This window comes from Orbicella faveolata, unplaced genomic scaffold, assembly GCF_042242905.1.
Source record: "Orbicella faveolata isolate gen_17 unplaced genomic scaffold, um_ofav_v1 contig_15, whole genome shotgun sequence".
Lineage (NCBI taxonomy): Eukaryota > Metazoa > Cnidaria > Anthozoa > Scleractinia > Merulinidae > Orbicella > Orbicella faveolata.
In genome coordinates, this window is record NW_028301542.1 from 885,516 (window position 1) to 904,818 (window position 19,303).

The 19,303-nt window shown below is 41.8% G+C and overlaps 1 protein-coding gene across 2 annotated transcripts; it reads left to right on the top strand.

The window, feature by feature from the left end:
- Window positions 1-372: 372 nt before the first annotated feature.
- Window positions 373-11,871, top strand: LOC110069143 (tensin-3-like). 2 transcript variants are annotated; one of them, XM_020776614.2, is made up of 12 exons: window positions 373-580; window positions 1,864-2,031; window positions 2,121-2,323; window positions 2,538-2,633; window positions 2,793-2,930; window positions 3,409-3,507; window positions 3,862-3,939; window positions 5,210-5,266; window positions 5,532-5,700; window positions 9,370-9,438; window positions 10,370-10,408; window positions 10,762-11,871. In XM_020776614.2, the coding sequence occupies exons 1-12, from the start codon at window positions 558-560 to the stop codon at window positions 10,892-10,894; spliced, it is 1,272 nt and encodes a 423-aa protein (XP_020632273.1). In that variant the 5' UTR covers window positions 373-557; the 3' UTR covers window positions 10,895-11,871. The 2 variants fall into 2 exon arrangements, with proteins under 2 accessions (XP_020632273.1, XP_020632271.2); XM_020776612.2 differs by having other exon boundaries at window positions 375-580; window positions 2,553-2,633.
- The last annotated feature ends 7,432 nt before the right edge of the window (window positions 11,872-19,303 follow it).

The window sequence follows — 19,303 nt, forward strand, 5'->3', positions numbered from 1 at the left end:
TATCAATCGATAGCAATCGGTGATCGAAATCTATTAAATCGATTGATTTTCGATATTCGAAGGATGGATAACGCTATCCACAGGACAAATCGCTACCAGTGGATGAGTGCTAACAAAACAAACCGCGCTAGACACTGGATAGTGATTTATCCGGTGGATAGCGTTATCCACCTTTCCAACAACCCGTAATCTCACTGTCGCAAATCTGCTTTATCATTGCCAGACGAGACGAATCTACGCAATAGGCACTAGCTTGTACCTTCGAGGGAGTTCTTATCTGATTGTAAGAATAATTCACAAAACAAATCACCCATGCGTTCTAATAATTAGCGTGTGGAGCCTGATGGAAACACTTGATAAAACTTTTCAAAGCTTGCGCAATACCGCTTCTAAGACAATCATATATTGCGCCTCGTTCTAGACAATGTTCCTGTGTTTTGCAGTATTTTGTTTTTGTTCAAGAACTGGAGTTTTTCCGACCCCGTGCGGAAGTCGATTTATGCGTTATATTTCCCATTTCCCCCTTCTCTAATCCACATTGAGCATTGCGTCTGACCATGAAGTCGTTTCTCTTTAACTGGTAAGTCGCCGAACTTTTTCATAATCATGATTCGAATTGCATCAATGTCACGCCAGTTTAGCAACATACTAAAAGTCTTTTGACTTAAATAACTGCGATTATCACAGTTCTGACCGGTCGTTTCCAGCCAAATACTACAAGAAGAGATATCGATAAATGTTCCCTTTACTTTTCCTGTGGTACATGATAGACGAGGATACGATAGATGACAATTATATCGATAGTTTTGCCACTTTGTGATTCTAAACTGCAGTGGAACTTTGAACGTTAAAAACCTTTATTGACCAAGCAGCTATGGTTTACACACAATATAACAAAGAGAACGTGGCGGTGAATAAACCGAGAAGGTTCAGCAGGCGAAAGCCACCTTCTCACGTAAGGTAATTACAACCACATGGAGGAAAAAGATGGGAAAGGACAAAGCTACCAATACAGGGAGGGAGGGAGGGAGGGGAAGCGGAGAACGGCCTAGCTTGAATACTAGCTTACAACTGGGACAGGGTCAGAAAACAATGGGATTTTACTAACTGGGGATTGAAGGAGTTGGGAGGGGTATAGCACGCTGAAATTACATGAGAGCAAGGTGGAAAATCACTGGGAGCTTTGTCGTATGATTTCCTATATGGTAAAACGATTGCGTTGCATTGGACATTGTCCTAAGGCTATTGCACAATGGCTAATAGGGAGAAGATAACAGAACTGGTGACAACCTTAGATGACAGCTATGATGTAGACTACAGAGCTCATTAACCACAGTTTAAATGCTTAAACTTCTAACCTACTGAACTGATAAGAAATTATCAAAGTTAAGAAAACATAGGATACCATAACAGTGACGGTGTTGTGAACATATGATCTTAAGTAGTATAGATATTCTAGAATTCTGTTCCTCCGATTCTCCTAACTTTTAGCTTTGTTTGAAACGCTATAAACAATCTGACACAATGTCTAATCAAATTTCCAAACGCGCCTCAAGGTTCTGTCAAAATACTTCGCTGTGTGTCGTAATTTGAACTTTCTTCTTGGTACTTGGAATAGTATTGAAAAGTTGGCTCTGGCGACTGATGTACCATAAACTGCTAAATGCCGTTCTTTTGTGGTTTGTCTTTATATCAACAATTTTAAGGACTTTGCTGACTAAAAAGGGTAGAATTCGCTGCCTGGTGTTAGTCCTGATAGTTTCTAATGTTCTCATGTCTGATTTGCCTGACACTGTGTTTACAGTGTTTGGGGAAATTAGATTTACCTATTACACTTACAATGTTGCTTGTTTACCTTCGTAGTCCCGGAAATGGCGTCTCAACTGAGGCTCACACCACCCTAGAGAGGATTAGCCCGGTAGATACCCCGAGGGCGGAGGGCGGCGTGGAGCAGATCCAGGCTAAGACGCCAACAGATGACGTTGATTGGGAGGCTATCAAGGACATTCTTTCGGAGATCGCTGATTTTAGGTAAACAGTTATTGCAATATCATTGTATTGATAGATTTTACATCGGTCACTCTTACACGACTTCTGTTGTTTATTTTTCACAACGCCAGCGTCCCACAGCCAGCCCAACTCAGTCGCTTCAGTACTCCTCATAGTTTCAAGAGTGGAGGCCTGGACAGTAGTTACAGGAGTTCTGTGTTGTCGGAGAGATCTGGTACCTTTGAAAATACGACACGGAGAAAGAAATCTCATTCTCAATCGGACAAAGGATACGGGTCTACAAATAGCGTATTGTCTGACTTGTCGGGCGACAGTAAGTAGTATCTTCTATCCGTGCAGACTTCCTTAGTCTCGGGCAATCCACGCATGTCCGAGGACATGCTGCTGACACGCGCGAGAACGCTTTTGAACACGCATGTATACCCTAATGCCCTCTTATTTTACCAAGCAGTTACATTGTAAGGGTAAATAACTAGAGTCACCCCTGAATTAATATTTGATTTTTATTTGATTTCTTTTTTTTTTAGTCGTTTCTTATCCAGACAGTCCAAAGATTCCAGGACTGAAATTCGACCGGGACACGTCTTCATTTTGGTATAAACCCACCATTACAAGAAATGAGGGTATGCCTTCCTCTTCACTTGCTGTCTTTCGCGTTACTTGCTCAGAAACTGAGTGGCTTGAGTTCAACAAAAGTTTCCTGTATTTTAACAATCTATTCATGCATTCAGGCAGAGTATGTGGTTGAGGAAGTCTTTTTTTTCTTTCGTTTCTGCTTGCAGCTAACGATATTCTTAAAGACTCGGAACCAGGCTCTTTCATCATCCGGGATAGTCAGTTCTTCCCAGGAGCCTTTGGTTTGGCTCTCAAGGTAGCGGTGCCTCCTGCGCATGTGCTTCAGGGACTACAAGACAATCGAAGTAAGTTGAACATTTCTTGAAACTACTTCCTCTCTTCTTGGATATGTGCATTTCCCTGTGAGTGTTCACCCTAATTGTGTGCCTCACTGGCTCCTCTCTTGTGGACCTCCATTGGTCACTTAATTGTCACTTCTCTTAGCTCTATAAATGTGTAGCTAAATTGATTCCTTACTCGTATAGCTCAATATTGACCCCTCAAGTTTGTACCTCTAACGGTTCTTTTAGTAGGTTACTTCCTGTTGGCTCCTTATTCGTGTAGCTCAATTTGCCCCTTAATTTTGTCCCTCTACTGGCTCTCTCAGTAGATTTCTGCCTCTTGGCTTCTTATTCATGTAGCTTAATTAGCCCCTCAATTTTGTAACTCTACTGGTTCACTTAGTTGGTTACTTGCTGTTTTAATGGTGATACCGGAAAGTAAAAAGCAACCAAAGTCTGAAGACAACCACGGTTAAATTCAGCGTCTTGTTTTCTTTTGCAGCTAAAGTTGATCTTATCAATGAACTTGTGCGGCATTTCCTGATCGAGACGACTAAGAAGGGCGTCCGACTGAAAGGATACAACGATGAACCCGTGTTTGGTAAGTTCTGGTCGAACACAGCTCACTCGTTTGATGGAATTTTTGCGGCAAACTGTTCGCTTTTAACGTACAAACGAACATACGAAGGACGAAGTATCTTGCGGGCAAGGAAACCGGAAAAATGATAACGCTGGAAAGGACTTCTAGAATACTCACGGAAAGTTAAAACAACTGGTCTAAGGTCGCTTTTTGTTTGTTCTTGTGTGATGTACTTTTAACTGGGATTTCACGGTTGAAAACCTGATTAAGATCAAACTTCTTCGCCGAGATCGTTTACAACTTTCAATGATATAAATGTCATTCTCTTTGTTTGTTTGTTTGTTTGTTTGTTTGTTTGTTTGTTTGTTTGTTTAGGGAGTTTGGCTGCTTTCGTTTATCAACATACCATCACGCCTTTGGCGTTACCAATCAAACTGACCATGCCTTCTCAAGGTATGTTGATTTTCGCGATCAAATATCAAATTCGCATAAGCCACGCGCTCGACTTTGCATTGATTTGTTAAAGAGGAATTTAATTGTTGATCAAATAATCTTCGGGCTCGTTTCCATCTTGTTTAACATGAATTATCCCTGCAGTGTTGTATCTAAAGATCGTTGTCTACATTACAAAATCTTCTAAAACAGCTTGACTTATGGAATGGGGTGAATAGGTTTTCGGATCGACGGATTTGGCCTTAAAAAGCGCATGGATTATGGAGTTTTGCGGTAAATCGCGGATTTTGAAAACACAGTGGATCGTGGATTAGCTGTAAATTATGGCGCGGATTCCGGATTGTGCCTGTCTTGATGTTCGGATCTTGGGTCCTAAGCGAAATTTGGATCATGGATCTTTCTTCAGTCTTGGTCGGTATGTTAACGCTTTGAATACCAAACTTTCGCCAAAAAAGACGTCGGAATGTCGTCAATATCTAAACCTGACCATTGTACGGAAAGGCCTAGCCTAGTACTACTATCCGCTTATCAAGAATATCTTATGATATATGAATTGATGACGTCACAAGTGGTAAAAAGAGCACGACCATTAATTACGCATATCTGCGTAATTGGGGCTCAAAGGGTTAATGGGTTCATCCAAATTTTTTTTTCCGAACAAAACTTATTTAAACTCAGGTGTGAGACTGTTATTAGACTTGTACTATGTTATAGCCATCAAGTATGCTGCTTTCTTTACTATTTTTGCGAAATTAACAATGGTATTCACATTTACCACTTTACTTTTGAACTTTTATACTTCTGTTTCCGGATTGTGGTTTCGGATTTGAACAAAAATATTGGCGGATCGACGGATTAGGCGGGAAAAAGGCACGGATTGGCGGATTTGTGTGGCCCTATTTACCCCCTCCTTATGATGTATGAAACACTGTCAGAATACTGTTCTTTTAACCTTATCTCCCTCCCCTCCCACCCTTTTTATGCTATCCTCCCTTTCCTACTTAGGCCCAGTCTCCAGCCGTAGTTGTTTCAGTGAGACCGCGTTAGAGAGGATCACAGGCGCACTGAATCACCCACAGCTGGAGACTGAGTATATTTCTTACTCTTCTTTTTATATATGTTGGTTTTTTTTTTGGTGTCATTATGTTAATGATTTAGGCGCTATTTCAAGATAATATCCCCAATTTGACAATCTTCTGGACTGTTCTTACTTGGCTACAAATGCCGACCTGGGAATTTCTTTTTTCTTTTTCTTCACACCTCCTGTCAGAGGACAAGGATCAGTCTACCAATAAAGAAGACAGGCAATCCTGGCCTGAGGACGCAGGTAATACCAACTATTTTTTTATTCGTTTGTCTCGGGGAACATCCTGAGGAATCTGTTCTGCAACCACTGTGTTATATAATCTCCGGAAACATTCCGATCTCTTACCGAACATTTCCCAAGAAGTCGCCGAAAAGTGTGAACATACTCCGATAAGCTACGAGGATTTCCGAGTGCTTCCGAAGATAACCAAAGAATAACGAAAACTCACAATAACGACTGTTTGTTTGAAATAAGACTTACTGGTGTCTTTTTTTCTGTCTTTTAGTTGGTTCACTCATGTATCTCGGCCGCTGTGAGGTTGAAATGCTTACTGGACCAAGCGCGATACAGCGAACTGTGGAACAACTATCAACTGAAGAGGCGGCGAAGAAATTCACTACTGTCAGCTTCAAGGTCACGCCACAAGGAATGACTCTGACTGATAACGAACGAAAGTAAGACTCGCTAGAATTTATCACCATTGCATAACATGAAGGGATGTAAAGTCCAGCTCCACGTCCCCGTCATGCACCCTGGGCAACGTTCTAAAGTAGGGGATCGCCAATCAGGGTGAAGTACGGTGGGGAAGCTTTATTCCTCAGGGCCGCTACGGTAACTGTGAAGACCTGACTGGAACTCTGAAACGGGGCAGCAAACGGAGCTCTGGTGCAGCTGCGAAGGCTAACCCCCTACGTGGTGGATTCATCGGGTTACTGAAACCGAAACTATGCGAAACTTTGCCGGGTCTCTATTACAAGTAGAGATCGAGCAGGGATCATTAAAACCGAATTATGACCATAAGATTAGGACGAGAATGAAACGGCCAACAAGAATATCACTTGGATAAAGGCAGAGAGAACTGCCAAATATAGAGTCAGGTGGAGGTCCATCAGTGGTTGACGCCCTATGCTCCCCGTCAGGACCAAAGATGGCCTAATGCATAATGTATAACATGAAGACGTATAGTCACATTTCATTTCGTTTACCTCTGAAATGACAAAAATTAAGAATGGCTGACTGTTAGGATCGAGAAACGCCGGTCAACGTCCCATTTGACAAATCGCTCATACTTTGCCCTTAGGTGACCTAATTCTAAAAATCATATTTAAAGGTTCCAGCGAATTTTTATTTTTCAGAAATTCGCGAAAATTTGAAAGCGCGGTCAAAGTGCGGTTTTTCGTGTAATAAAATGACCGAAATAAGGTGCGAAGACGAAGCACTGCTTAAGTTTTAAACTCAGTCACTGGAGAGCTATTCCCTTATGGACTTAGCCAAAATGTGCTACAAACCTTGCTTGGAGCAGGCGTTTGCGCTTAACTCAAAACCACAATAGGTCACCAGGAAGCCCTCGTTGCTTTAAAAAAGGTTTGGGCTCTCAGGGCAGTCAGTGACAAGCAGCAATCGTATCTTATGGCAAACTTCCGCGTTGGTCAAACAGGCCGAAAGGTTGACGCCGAACTGGTGGCGCGGTAATGCGCAGTTCGTCTTTTTCGGGTGCTGGTTTTCCTCTCACCTAAGTGCCGCAATGCGCCAAAGTGATCCTGATGAGATGCGTGTTCAGGCATCTAAAGAGGAGAGAAATTTTAGTCAGGCCAAGGAAGTTGTAGAAATACTCCAGCTCCAGCATCCTTTGGTACACGACCAGCAAGACTCCCGTGCCTTGGCGATGGAGGGTGACCTAAAGAACCTGAAACTGTCTATTCTACCGTGCGGTTGCGAAGAAATGGGACTAGATATACCTCTCCCATTCGTGCGCGGAAAAGCTCCAAACGCGGCGCTTCTGAAGTATTTTACTAACAACTGCACTTGGCGGAAGTATTCTTAGGAACTGTCGGTGTTTGGCTTCTTCGGTATTTAGCAGACACCTCTTCGGGGGGGGGGGGGAGGGGGGAGGATCGTTAAATTTTTGTAGAGAAGGGGAGGAAGTAGAGGAGGAAGACACTTTAGAGGAAAAACTAACGGCCGAATCGTCTCAACCTCGTTCCCAGGGTCTCTCATCTCACCGCCCCCCTGGAGCGAGCTCAGCATCAGTTCATTAGAATAACACAGAGGCCTATTAGGGTAAAGCGTAGGGACAATCTGCAGTCCTTTCACTAGTGGCTCACTATCACTCTTCTCGGTTAAGCATGGCAAATTGACTGACTTGACTCGTGGCTCCCGGCCACGCCCATCTAGTAGTATGTCACCCCATTATGTGTCGAAAGAAAACTTGAGATTCTCTCAAATACGATTAACATTAAGACCAGACCGACTGCGTGTTGGACAACGCTAAATTACAATGTGCAACAGGCTTTTCCGGTTTAACTGTTTTTCCACCTGTCCACGGTCAATGCAATATGCGCGCCAACGGTTAATTGACTCAGCGGAGCTACACTCAAAATTATTTAGCTTAGTGACCCCTGTGATACTTCGAGAATCATCTAGTGTTTCAGTGTTGGCGTTAAGAGCTGGAGACCACTTAATATTCCACGGCATACAGATATCCGAAATTTACGGGAATACCATCTCCCCCCCTCCCCGACTGTAGCTACAACTAAGAGCCATTCGAAAACAAGAAATAATTGTTCCTCGATAGGACAGCTTTAAAAAGCGCATTTCAATCTACTGTCACTACTTTAAACTTGTAGTCGGTTTATGTAAATTGCGAAATGTTGAACATTTGCGCAAGAGCAGCGAAAGCGTGACTAGGCTGCTCGTACGGTTGTGTGACAACTTTTACTGAGTCTCGAATATCAGCCACGCAGCATGGTTGCCGATATAATAAATACAGATTCATGAGGCCCCTGATTCTTCCAGCAGAAAGCTTGGGCTCTTTAAGGCAATGCGGAGTGGTATCGAGGGGAATCGACGGCTTTTAGGTATGTTTTCTGTAACATTTTCGGGTTAAATTAGTCGTATTAATATTTTGTTTATTTGTTTCGGGTCAGACCGTTTCACATCTTGTTTCCAATTTATATAGGCGAAATTTATTTGGAACTTGCCACTACACTTTTAAACTTACACTTTTGATGACCTCGGTTTGATTTTGTTGTTGTACCGGTAATACATTGCCGGATTAACCTCTCGACTTCTTGAACTTGAACGGAGATCGGCTGTTTACCAAATTAGAATAAGGGTGCGATTTTGATTTGCTTCAAGGTATTTCAACTCGATTAATTTACAGTCCTTTAACGTCCTTGATGCTAAACAGCATTCCAAGTTGACCCATTATTGTGTCTTAACGAACTTAAAGCGTTTTGGTGAATCGAAAACATTAAGTTTCCAGGAAATCTCTTGCGTTTGTTATGGCAACCATTCACGTGTTGTTGACATTGAGGAAATACACGCGATGACAAACTAGACATGACGGTGGACACGAAATTAAACAAAGTTAACGCGCGATGGTTCGAAAACGTCTAAAAACAGTTTTTATGCAGTGGACATTATGTTTCTACTGATAGCAGTGAATTGACGGGATTCTAATTAATGATAGCCTTTTACTTTCGCCATTGAAATTGATTTGTCTCTGGTTCGTGCATAATTATTGTGTTATTTGCGCCCAACACATTGACATAGATTTTCGTTTTTCACAAAGGGAAATACTGCGAGTTCGAGAATGAAACTTGGCATGGTATATCTTTAATAATGATATTTTAAGGCTGTAAAGTAAAATAATCGGAAAGTGAGGTACCAGATGCATTTTTATGCTGTTAAACATGAGCTATATTTTGCCGTTATTTTTCACACGCTTCATAGCTGTTTTTAAAATGGTTCGGAAAACCACTATATCAACATATCTGAGATTACTTCAAAGCGAGGAGTAAATTAGAGTGGTTGTTTCACATTTGTGTGAAGTTTGAAGTCAACTGAGTTTATTTTAAAACTTAAGCAGTGCTTCGTCTTCGCACCTTATTTCGGTCATTTTATTACGCGAAAAACCGCACTTTGACCGCGCTTTCAAATTTTCGCGAATTTCTGAAAAATAAAAATTCGCTGGAACCTTTAAATATGATTTTTAGAATTAGGTCATCTAAGGGTATCTTTGGGCAAAATAAGAGCGATTTGTCAAATGGGACGTTGACCGGCGTTTCTCGATCCTAACAGTCAGCCATTCTTAATAACGTTACCTGTATTTTCCTTTGCAGAGTATTCTTCAGACAACATTTCCACATGAAGTCGATACTCTATTGTGGGATAGATCCCAGTGATAAAAGGTATGACTAAGACCAGAGAATTGTATTCATTGCCCGATTCGTCACGTAAACGTTTATCAATCTGTCACGCAGACTAGATCAATCTGTGACGCAAAAAAAAAAAAACAATCTCTAAAGCAATAAAACAAAAGTGACAAATAGGGTGACAAACATAACCTCCTTCCTAGGGCCTTTTCCCTGGCTTGGGGGCGGGGCGGGGTGGGAAAACGCCCTGGGATCGGCCGGTCAAATGATCTCAGATTACCCAAATATCCTGGGTGTACTAAGTTATCGTGTGTTAAACGAAACTGTCAAGATGGCGGTCTCTTCGAGCGAACCAGATTTTTTGTCAGTGCTTCGTCGAGTCGGATGTTCTTTAAATAACGGTAATATTCCATCTTTAAATTTAAAACCTCTTCAAATGAAGTGTTTCGAATATATGCTGAAGGGTCAGTGTAGTTTTGAAGAGACGACCTTTACTCGACGAGTCCATTTATTCAACAAACGGATAAAATGCTACATACCCATGTTATGAAACTGATTTGCATTACTCACACACATTCCACGCCCATTCCACACGCATGCATTCACACGCTTGTTCCACAGTCAGGATGTTTTTGAAGTCCTACCTACTGGATTTGACAAGTCAATGCTCCTCAACGCCCCGCCCCCAAGCCAGGAAAAGGCCTGGGAACGAGGTTGTGACAAACAGCGTTTTTGTCCGCACCGGCGAAAACGTGAATGACTGGTCTCTGTAGAATTATTGAGACGAGTATGATTCGCTTTAGTTTCTTTAGTATCGATGGATTTTGGTGAGAGTACTGATAAAAACAACTTAAAAACTTTCTCTAGATATTTGTGAAGTATTTAAGACAATTATAGCCAACTGTAAAATCTCTACAGTTCAATCCATCCGAGTTAACTCCTCTGTTGTCTGTTTAATTTATTACAGATGGGATCTGAAGACGTCGACATACAGTGGCAAGTCAAAGTAAGTCACGCGTACAAACATTAAAAATAGCAGGAACCCAGCAAAAGGAATATACTGATAGAAGGGTGGTTGATAGCTAATTAAGGTTAACCAGTCAGTGGGGGTATCTTCAAGGGAAGGGGGGTGAGTTATAGTGGAACTTTGTCCCCGAAGGGGGAAGGGGAGAGGCTGAGTATAAAGGACTATCTACCTGAGTCTAAAAATGTGTATGGCGAATTGGAGGAATCGGTCTGAGTAACAGAGCTTACAGGAGGACGGAGGGGTGGGTGGGTGGGGGTAACAGGAGTGGGGGATTCTTGGATTTTGCGCGTTTCTGTGTTGTGTTTGATAATTCTGTTGTTGTTGTTCGTCAGGTCATTTGGTCTTGTGCTACGACAAACTGGCGGAGTACACAATGAGTGCCACTTATTCGGAGAAATCTCTAAGGACTGGCCATCAAGCATCCTAGTTATCATACTCAACAGATCCATGACTTCATCCACGTAACGTAACGTAACGTAACGCATCGTAACGCAATATAGTTCAGTACACAAGCAAGCCACATTACAAGAGTTATAGATTTGGTATCGACATCTTGGGATTGTAAATGTCGCGTAATCAGCTCATATACACACAAGCCTCGTGTCATGCATGGGGAGTATTATCGTAGAACACGAAGGCAGCAGAGTAACAAGCAACGAGATTCTCCACGGAACGTCCACACTCAATGACGTTCGCGAATCAAGAACATATTTCAACCTTCTTGCACCTGAAAAATTGTTGAAATGCAAAGGTCGCTGGAGTTGTTACGTGCACGAACATAACGCAGACTAAACGAGCTTTACATCTGACTGCCATTATGGCGAGAGTGTCCGCTACTTTGGGCCAAAATTTCCCGAGTATAGAAATATAACGTGTTGTTAAAAACTAATAGACCTTATAGAGCAAAGAAGTTTTCCTACAACTAGCAGATAGTATCGGTGTCCACAACTTTTGACTGAAATCCTCATGTACAAACATGTCATGCCAGTTAGGCTGGGTTGTCCACTATTTTGGACCAATACCCCAAAGACAAGCATATTATGCCAGTTAGGCTGGGTTGTCTATTACTTTGGACTAGAAAACCCAAAATACAAATATATCGTATCATTTACGCTAGTGCACTAAAGAAATTGCAAGTAAAGAACGCTAATACAAAAAAAAAAAATAATACCGGAGCTGAGCAAGCGCTTACAATAGAGTGCGATTAGAACGAAGGCCAGTAAAACTTGGGAAAAAATCCTTGGGAAAAAAAAAACAACAAAAAACAAAAAACAGAACCATGGCTCATGCTCCGACGATTGGTAGCCTTCCTACGGAGAATTTACAAAGGTAAGACTGTCGATAGTGAAGTAAAAATTTAATATGGCGATTGCCTGATGTATACTTTATATCTAGTTTTTAACAGAGGAAATATTAAAGCAAGTACTCATTTTTGCAAGTTTGTTTGATTTTAATCGCAACTTAGTTGTTAGAAGTATTTTCAAGAAGTGAACGCTTACTATTATTTCAGGAACTTCACCAAAAAAAAAAATCGACGTTAAAACCACTTTCAAAAGTTTACCAGCTCAAGGTTCCGTCAGCCAGGCCAGGCCCTCGGTTGACTAGGGAATAGCAAAAGACAAAACAAATCTTTTCCCCCTCCCTAGCAGGATTTTCGCTCGCCCCTAAACCAAGAGCCAGGGTGGCCAATCATGTTGCGCGCCTTCCTGATAGTCGGTCAGTAAGTTATACAAAAAAAAACAATAGTATCAATTTGGCGCGAAAATATGCTTGGGTCTTTGTCCGAGGACATATCCGTCCGTTCGCGGACATTTGCGCCAAATTAAGGTTCCCAGTTTTGTTCCATCACTCGCGTGGCGTGTTCAGACCAATTGATCGGGAGGAGAATATTTACTGCATGATATCTGGTGATATTCCGCGCGAATTCGTAGAGTTTTCGTTACGGAAGATCATTAATTTAGCTTGGAGAATATCCCATTTCGATATGTTGACAATCAAGGCTCGGGGAATAGAACCGAAGAAAACAGATCGAGGTCGAATGAAAATTATTTCTATTGTTTTATGACTTTCGGGTCATTACCCTGATTCCAGAGGTTTCTCTTTCCTTTCGGCAATCGATCAAATGTGAGCCACGAAGAGGTGAAAACGAGTCGCCACGACCTTACCAACAGAACGAAGAAAGAAAACCAACGGGACCAGAGTACCGGACCAAGTGTCGTGTCGCGATCCCTAAATCCCTTAATTTTTCCAAGTCGCTGCACGCAATCCGTCCTATCCTTAACCAGGTAATTTTTAGTGATTCTGACTCCATTAGCTTGTTGCAGTTAACCTTCGGTTGAAGGTAATTTTGAACGTTGTGTATAATAAAATATATCGTAGTAATTACTCAAGATTCGTTGTGTATTACAGATAAGGCCAAACAGACTTACTGAAGGAATTTCTTACATGTGTTCGTGCAAGAAATTGAAAATACGTAGATCAAAAAACAAAATGAAACACGACAATCCAGAATTAGTAAAAATGAGAGAGCTTATAATTGATAATATTTATCCGGGTTTCAAAACAGTGACGCTTTTTAAAACAATGCACAACGGTCACAGAGAACCGGTGATTGGCCTGGAAACTGGGTTAAAAATTGGGAAATGGTTAGGAAGGCCGGTAAACATCAAAGAAGCGAACAAACAGGCTGGCATCATGACAGGACGCACGGAGCTTTTACTGTAAGTACCGCAGAGAAATGGTAGGAAATTTTCCTAGCACTCCTTACATACTCTCATTAGGGTTCTTTGTCTTGCGGCCAGGGAAGGCGTCATAATCTGTTTCAGTGACAGAACGGGCCGATGGAACATAACAGAAGCTTTTAAAATGGTCACGATATTAATAGTGCTTTAAAAGCCATTTCCGATGCTTTCAAATGATGGCGGACTCCACCGACGCCAATAATCTGGAACAAAACAAGGTCATTATATATCGGATCACGTCTAAACACACGTGAAGAAAGACTTGGGCAGGAAAAAAACGTGAGCGGACAAAACCGGGGAATGCCGATAAATCAAGTAATCTCGCAATGATGAACGAATTACACAACATGAACCTTCCTCTGCTTCTCCCCCTGAACCAAGTTCAGATCTAAGAACTGAACTTAAAGATACCAAAGTGCCTACGAATGGATGTTGAGCGCGGCGAGCAGACGTAAATGTCTTGTTTACCCAATGAAAGCCATCACAACAAACTCTGAGGAGCGTTTGATTAAGGCGGGACTTAACCTAAAATTCTGAAAGAAATTCGAAGTTTTGTTTTTTAAGGAACTCGAATCTTAAGGTATTGAAGTTTTATTTTGACAAGCACTGTTACTGTAAGTTTAAAGCTCGTTTTCTCAAAACGAGTTATTTTCGCCTTCTAGAAAAGATATCTTGAGAAGGATTTATTCAATTGAGCTCAAATTTTCAGGATTTGTTGTTTTTGGTACGTTCTGTGGGATACGCATAGACCTTTTCCATCCAGTGCATTCTGTCAAAGTTATGTATTGACACGTATGCTAGAGTTTCTGTATCAGATTTAACTGGTCATCATTTCACGTGCTTTTAACTTTTCAAAAATCTCTATGCTTATCCCAGCAAGCTGTTTGTCTTCTTTTGTAAAATGTAAAAATCATTCCTTTTGATCAGTTCTAGTAGGAGTTATCTTTTCTCAAGTAAGCCCTGGCATTCCCCAGCAGGCGGCAGATTTAATCAGCCGGTGTCAGGTTACAATACAGTTATAGGGTACACAAATATTAATTTTTTTCATAATCTTTGCTCTTTGAGCTTTTTAAGAATGTATACTTTGCCATGGTTTGGAGTTAACTCTTAGCCACGAAAAAATGTTTGAAACATGGTGTGTTTTTAAGTGTTTTTAGGTTAAGTCCCACCTTAATCAATCTAAAACAGATCTTAGGAATAAAAACCCAGATGATCTGGAATACTTGTCTGAGTATGTCGTTGGCAGTGGGAGCCACGTGCAGTATTATCATGCTCGGCAATTGAAGTTATTGTGTAGAAAATATCGCACAATTACACAGCCGAGGGCAAAAAAAAAAAAAAACATAGGCACGCAAGGCGTCCAAGAATTATTTTTTTGTGTGAAGTGTCGGAGATAGGAGCATTCATGGAGCCGTTTACAGTAACGATTTGGTTAATTTGACAAGTTTTTTTGGTTGTGATGTACAGCAAGAAACAAACTGGGAATTTATGATGTAAATGCGATGTTACATCGGTCATGGTAAGATAGCTAAATAGTAAGCCATAAAATGTTTGACTGAACAAACTACAGTAATCTGACACGCCTCCAGATTAATGTAGATACCATCTTATTTTCTAACAGGCAATTTGATTCGTTCTTTGATACAACCCGCACTGTGATTGGTGTGACACGCGCACATGCATAACTCCCTCACTCACCGATCACATAACCCTTCCAACTCCCAAGAGGAATTTTTGCTCAAAAATACTCAAGTTAATTTAGAGACTTTTTCGCATTTTATACGAGTCGTAGGTTTACCCTTTTTACACAACACAACACAACACAACTTCGCAGTATATTTTCCAATTTAAGCAATTGGAAAGAAGAAGCCTGAAAAAAGTTAGGGCTTCAACGGGATTCGAACCCGTGACCTCCGCGATACCGGTGCGATGTTCTACCAACTGAGCTATGAAGCCACACATTGGGGGCGAGGCCACTTAATTGAGTTCATATCTTCCCGTGAGGAGTGAAATGATGTGAAGTTTATATGAAATAATTCATATATGAACTGCGGTTGTAGATGAAAGTGAAGAATGATCATCGCAGTATATTTTCCAGAAGTGCGGTGATCTTAACCAATGCTTACTCAGCTTTTTAAAGATGCTACTTTTAGCCCTCCCCCAAATCTACACACGTGTATTTCACATGTGAAAGTCTATCGATTTGGACAGTGTTTGGGTGAGATATTCTCGCCCCTATCAACTTTCTTTTCTGTTGTAAGTTCTCGCGCGTTTAGAGATGCGCTACACTCGCGTTTTAGGTGCGGGGATCTTAAACAATGCTTACTTAACTTTTTAAAGATGCTACTTTTAGCCCTTTTACAAATCTACACACGTTTATTTCAATTGTGGAAGTCTGTCGCTTTGGACAATGCTTGGGTTAAAGATTTTCAGCCATTTATATTCCTTCACTCGCGTGTTTTCGCGCGTTTAGCGATGCGGCACACTCGCGTTTTTTGTGTGGGGATCCTAAACTATGCTTACGGGGCTATTTAAAAATACTTGTTTTGGCCCTCCCCCAAATCTACACAAGTGTATTTCACTTGTTGAAGTCTATCGATTTGGACAGTGTTTGGGTTAGATATTCTTTCCCATGTCAATTTTCTTTTCTCCCGCGTGTTTTCGCACGTTAAGCGAGGCCGCATACTCGCGTTTTAGATGTGGGGATCCCAAACTTTGCCCTTTCCCAAATCTACACACATATATTTCACTTCTGGAAGTCTGCCACTTTGGACAATGCTTGGGATGGAGATTCTCGCTCATTTATATTTTTTTCTCTCGCGTGTTTTCGCGCGTTTAGAGATGCGCCACACTCGCGATTTTGGTGTCGTGATCTTAAACTATGCTTACCGGACTTTTTAAAGATGTTACATTTGGCCCTTTCCCAAACCTAAACATGTGTATTTCACTTGTGGACGTCTGTCGCTTTACACAATGCCTGGGTTAAAGATTCTCGCCCATTGATAACTTTTTTTTCACTCGCGTGTTTTCGCGTGTTTACCGATGCGCCAAACTCACGTTTTTGGTGTAGGGATCCCAGACTATGCTTAGAGGGCTCTTTAAAAATGCTAGTTTTGGCCCTCCACCAATTCTACACAAACGTATTTCACTTGTGGAAGTCTATCGATTTGGACAGTGCTTAGGTTGGAGATTCTCGCCCATATCAACTTTCGTTTCTCTCGTACGGTTCTCACGCGTTTAGAGATGCGCCACACTCGCGTTTTAGGTGCGGGGATCCGAACCAGTGCTTACCTAACTTTTAAAAGATGACACTTTTAGCCCTCCACCAAATCTACACACGTGTATTTAACTTGTGGAAGTCTATTGATTTGGAGAGTGCTTACAGTCGTGGAGAACGGGCTACGCACAGCGTGATTTTGGCCAACTTTAGGTCGATTTCCAGGAAATTGGGCGATATTTCCGTGTCTCAGGGACTCTAAACTAATTCGAAAAAATCACGCGACTAAACCACGCAAGAGAAAAATATAAATGGGCGAGAATCTCCAACCCAGGCATTGTCCAAAGCGACAGACTACCATAAGTAAACTACACGTGTGTAGATTTGAGAAAGGGCCAAATCTAGCATCTTTAAAAGGTCCAGTAAACATAGTTTGAGATCCTCACACCGAAACCACGAGTGGGGCGCATCTCTAAACGCGCGAGAACTTACTAGAGGAAAGAAAGTTGATATGGGCGAGAATTTCTCACCGAAGCACTGTCCAAATCGATAGACTTCCACAAGTAAAATACACGTGTGTAGATTTGGGAAAGGGCCGAAAGTAGCATCTTAAAAAAGTTAAGTGAACATTAATTGGGATTCCTGCACCGAAAACACGGGTGTGGCGCATCTGTATACGCACAAGAACTTACGAGAAAAAAAAAAAGTTGATACGGGCGAGAATCTCCAACCCAAACACTGTCCAAATTGATAGACTTCCACAAGTGAAATACAGATGGGTAGATTTGGGGAGGCTTAAAAGTAGCATCTTTAAAAAGTTAAGTAAGCATTGTTTGGGATCCCTGCACCTAAAACGCCAGTATGGCGCATCTCTAAACGCGCGAGAACTTACGAGAGAAAAAAAAGTTGATATGGGCGAGAACCTCCAACCCAAGCACTGTCCAAATTGGTAGACTTCCACAAGTGAAATACACGTGTGGAGATTTAGGGAAGGGCTAAGTCTAGCATCTTTAAAAAGTTAGGTAAGCATTGTTTGGCGTTCCCGTACCTAGAACGTGAGTGTGGCGCATCTCCAAACGCACGAAAACTTACAACAGAAAAAAAAATTGATAGGGGCAACAATCTCTCCCCCAAGCACTGTCCAAATCGATAGACTTCCACAAGTGAAATACACATGTGTAGATTTCGGGGAGGCCTAAATCTAGCATGCTTAAAAACTTAGCTAAGCATTGGTTGGGATCCCCGCCCATAAAACAGGAGTGTGGCGCATGTCTAAACGCACGAGAACTTACGAGAGAAAAGAACGTTGATAGGGGCGAGAATCTGTCATCCAAGCACTGTCTAAATCGAGAGACTTCAACAAATGAAATACACGTGTCTAGATTTGGGGGAGGGCTAAAAGTAGCATGTTTAAAAAGTTAGGTAAGCATTGACTGGGATCCCTGCACCTAAAACACGTGTGTGGCGCATCTCTAAGCGCGCGAGAACTTAAGAAAGAAAAAGACATTGAGAGAAGCGAGAATCTCTCACCCAAGCACTGTCTAAATCGAGAGACTTCCACAAATAAAATACACGTGTCTAGATTTGGGAGAGGGCTAAAAGTAGCATCTTTAAAAAGTTAGGTAAGCATTGGTTAGGATCCTTGCATATTAAACGCCAGTGTGGCGCATCTCTAAACGCGCGAGAACTTACATGAGTAAAGAAAGTTAATATGAGTGAGAATTTCCACCCCAAACCCTGTGCAAATGGACAGTTTTCCACAAGTGAAATACACCTGTGTAGATTTGGGGGAGGGCTAAATCTAGCATCTTTAAAAAGTTAGGTAAGCATTGGTTGGGATATCCTGCACCTAAAACGCGACTGTGGCCCATCTCTAAACGCGCGAGAACTTACGAGAGAAAAGAAAGTTGATAGGGGCGAGAATCTCTCACCCAAGCACTGTCGAAATCGAGAGACTTCCACAAATGAAATACACGTGTGTAGATTTGGGGGAGGGCTAAAAGTAGCATCTTTAAAAAGTTAGGTAAGCATTGCTTGGGATCCCTGCGCTGCACCTAAAACGCCAGTGTGGCGCATCTCTCAACGCGCGAGAACTTACGAGAGAAAAGAAAGTTGATACGGGAGAGAATCTCCAACCCAAACACAATCCACATCGATAGACTTACACTAGTGAAATACTCGTGTGTAGATTTGGGGGAGGGCTGAAAGTGGCTTCTTAAAAATGTTAGGTGAGCATTGGTTGATATTCCCGCAATCAAAACGCGAGTGTGGCGCAGCTCTAAACGCGCGAGAACTTACGAGAGTAAAAAAAGTTCATACGGGCGAGAATCTCCAACCCGAACACTGCCCAAATCGATAGACTTCCACCAGTGAAATACACGTGTGTAGATTTGGGGGAGGACTACATCTAGCATCTTTAAAAAGTTAGGTAAGAATTGGTAGGGATCCCGACACCTAGAACGCGATTGTGGCGCCTCTCTAAACGCGCAAGAACGTACCACAGAAAAGAAAGTTGATGGGGGCGAGAATCTGTCACCAAAGTACTGTCCAAATAGATAGACTTCCACAAGTGAAATACACTTGTGTAGATTTGGGGGAGGGCTAAATCTATCATCTTTAAAAAAGTTAGGTAAGCATTGGTAGGGATCCCCGCACCTAAAACGCGAGTTTGGCGCATCTCTAAACGCGCGAGAACTTACGAGAGAAAAGAAAGTTGATAGGGGCGAGAATCTCTCACCCAACCACTGTCTAAATAGACAGACTTCTACAAGTGAAATACATGTGTGTTGATTTGGGGGAGGGCTAAATCTAGCATCTTTAAAAAGTTAGGTAACCATTGTTTAAGATCCCCACGCCTAAAATGCGAGTGTGACGCATCTCTAAACGCGCCAGAACTTACGAGAGTAAAGAAAGTTG

Excerpts from the sequence above, each read along its gene's own strand:
- LOC110069143 (XM_020776614.2), top strand. The coding sequence starts at position 558 with ATGAAGTCGTTTCTCTTTAACTG. Across the intron at positions 2,931-3,408 it reads GGGACTACAAGACAATCGAA|CTAAAGTTGATCTTATCAAT; the intron begins GTAAGTTGAACA and ends TTTCTTTTGCAG. Across the intron at positions 3,508-3,861 it reads CAACGATGAACCCGTGTTTG|GGAGTTTGGCTGCTTTCGTT; the intron begins GTAAGTTCTGGT and ends TTGTTTGTTTAG.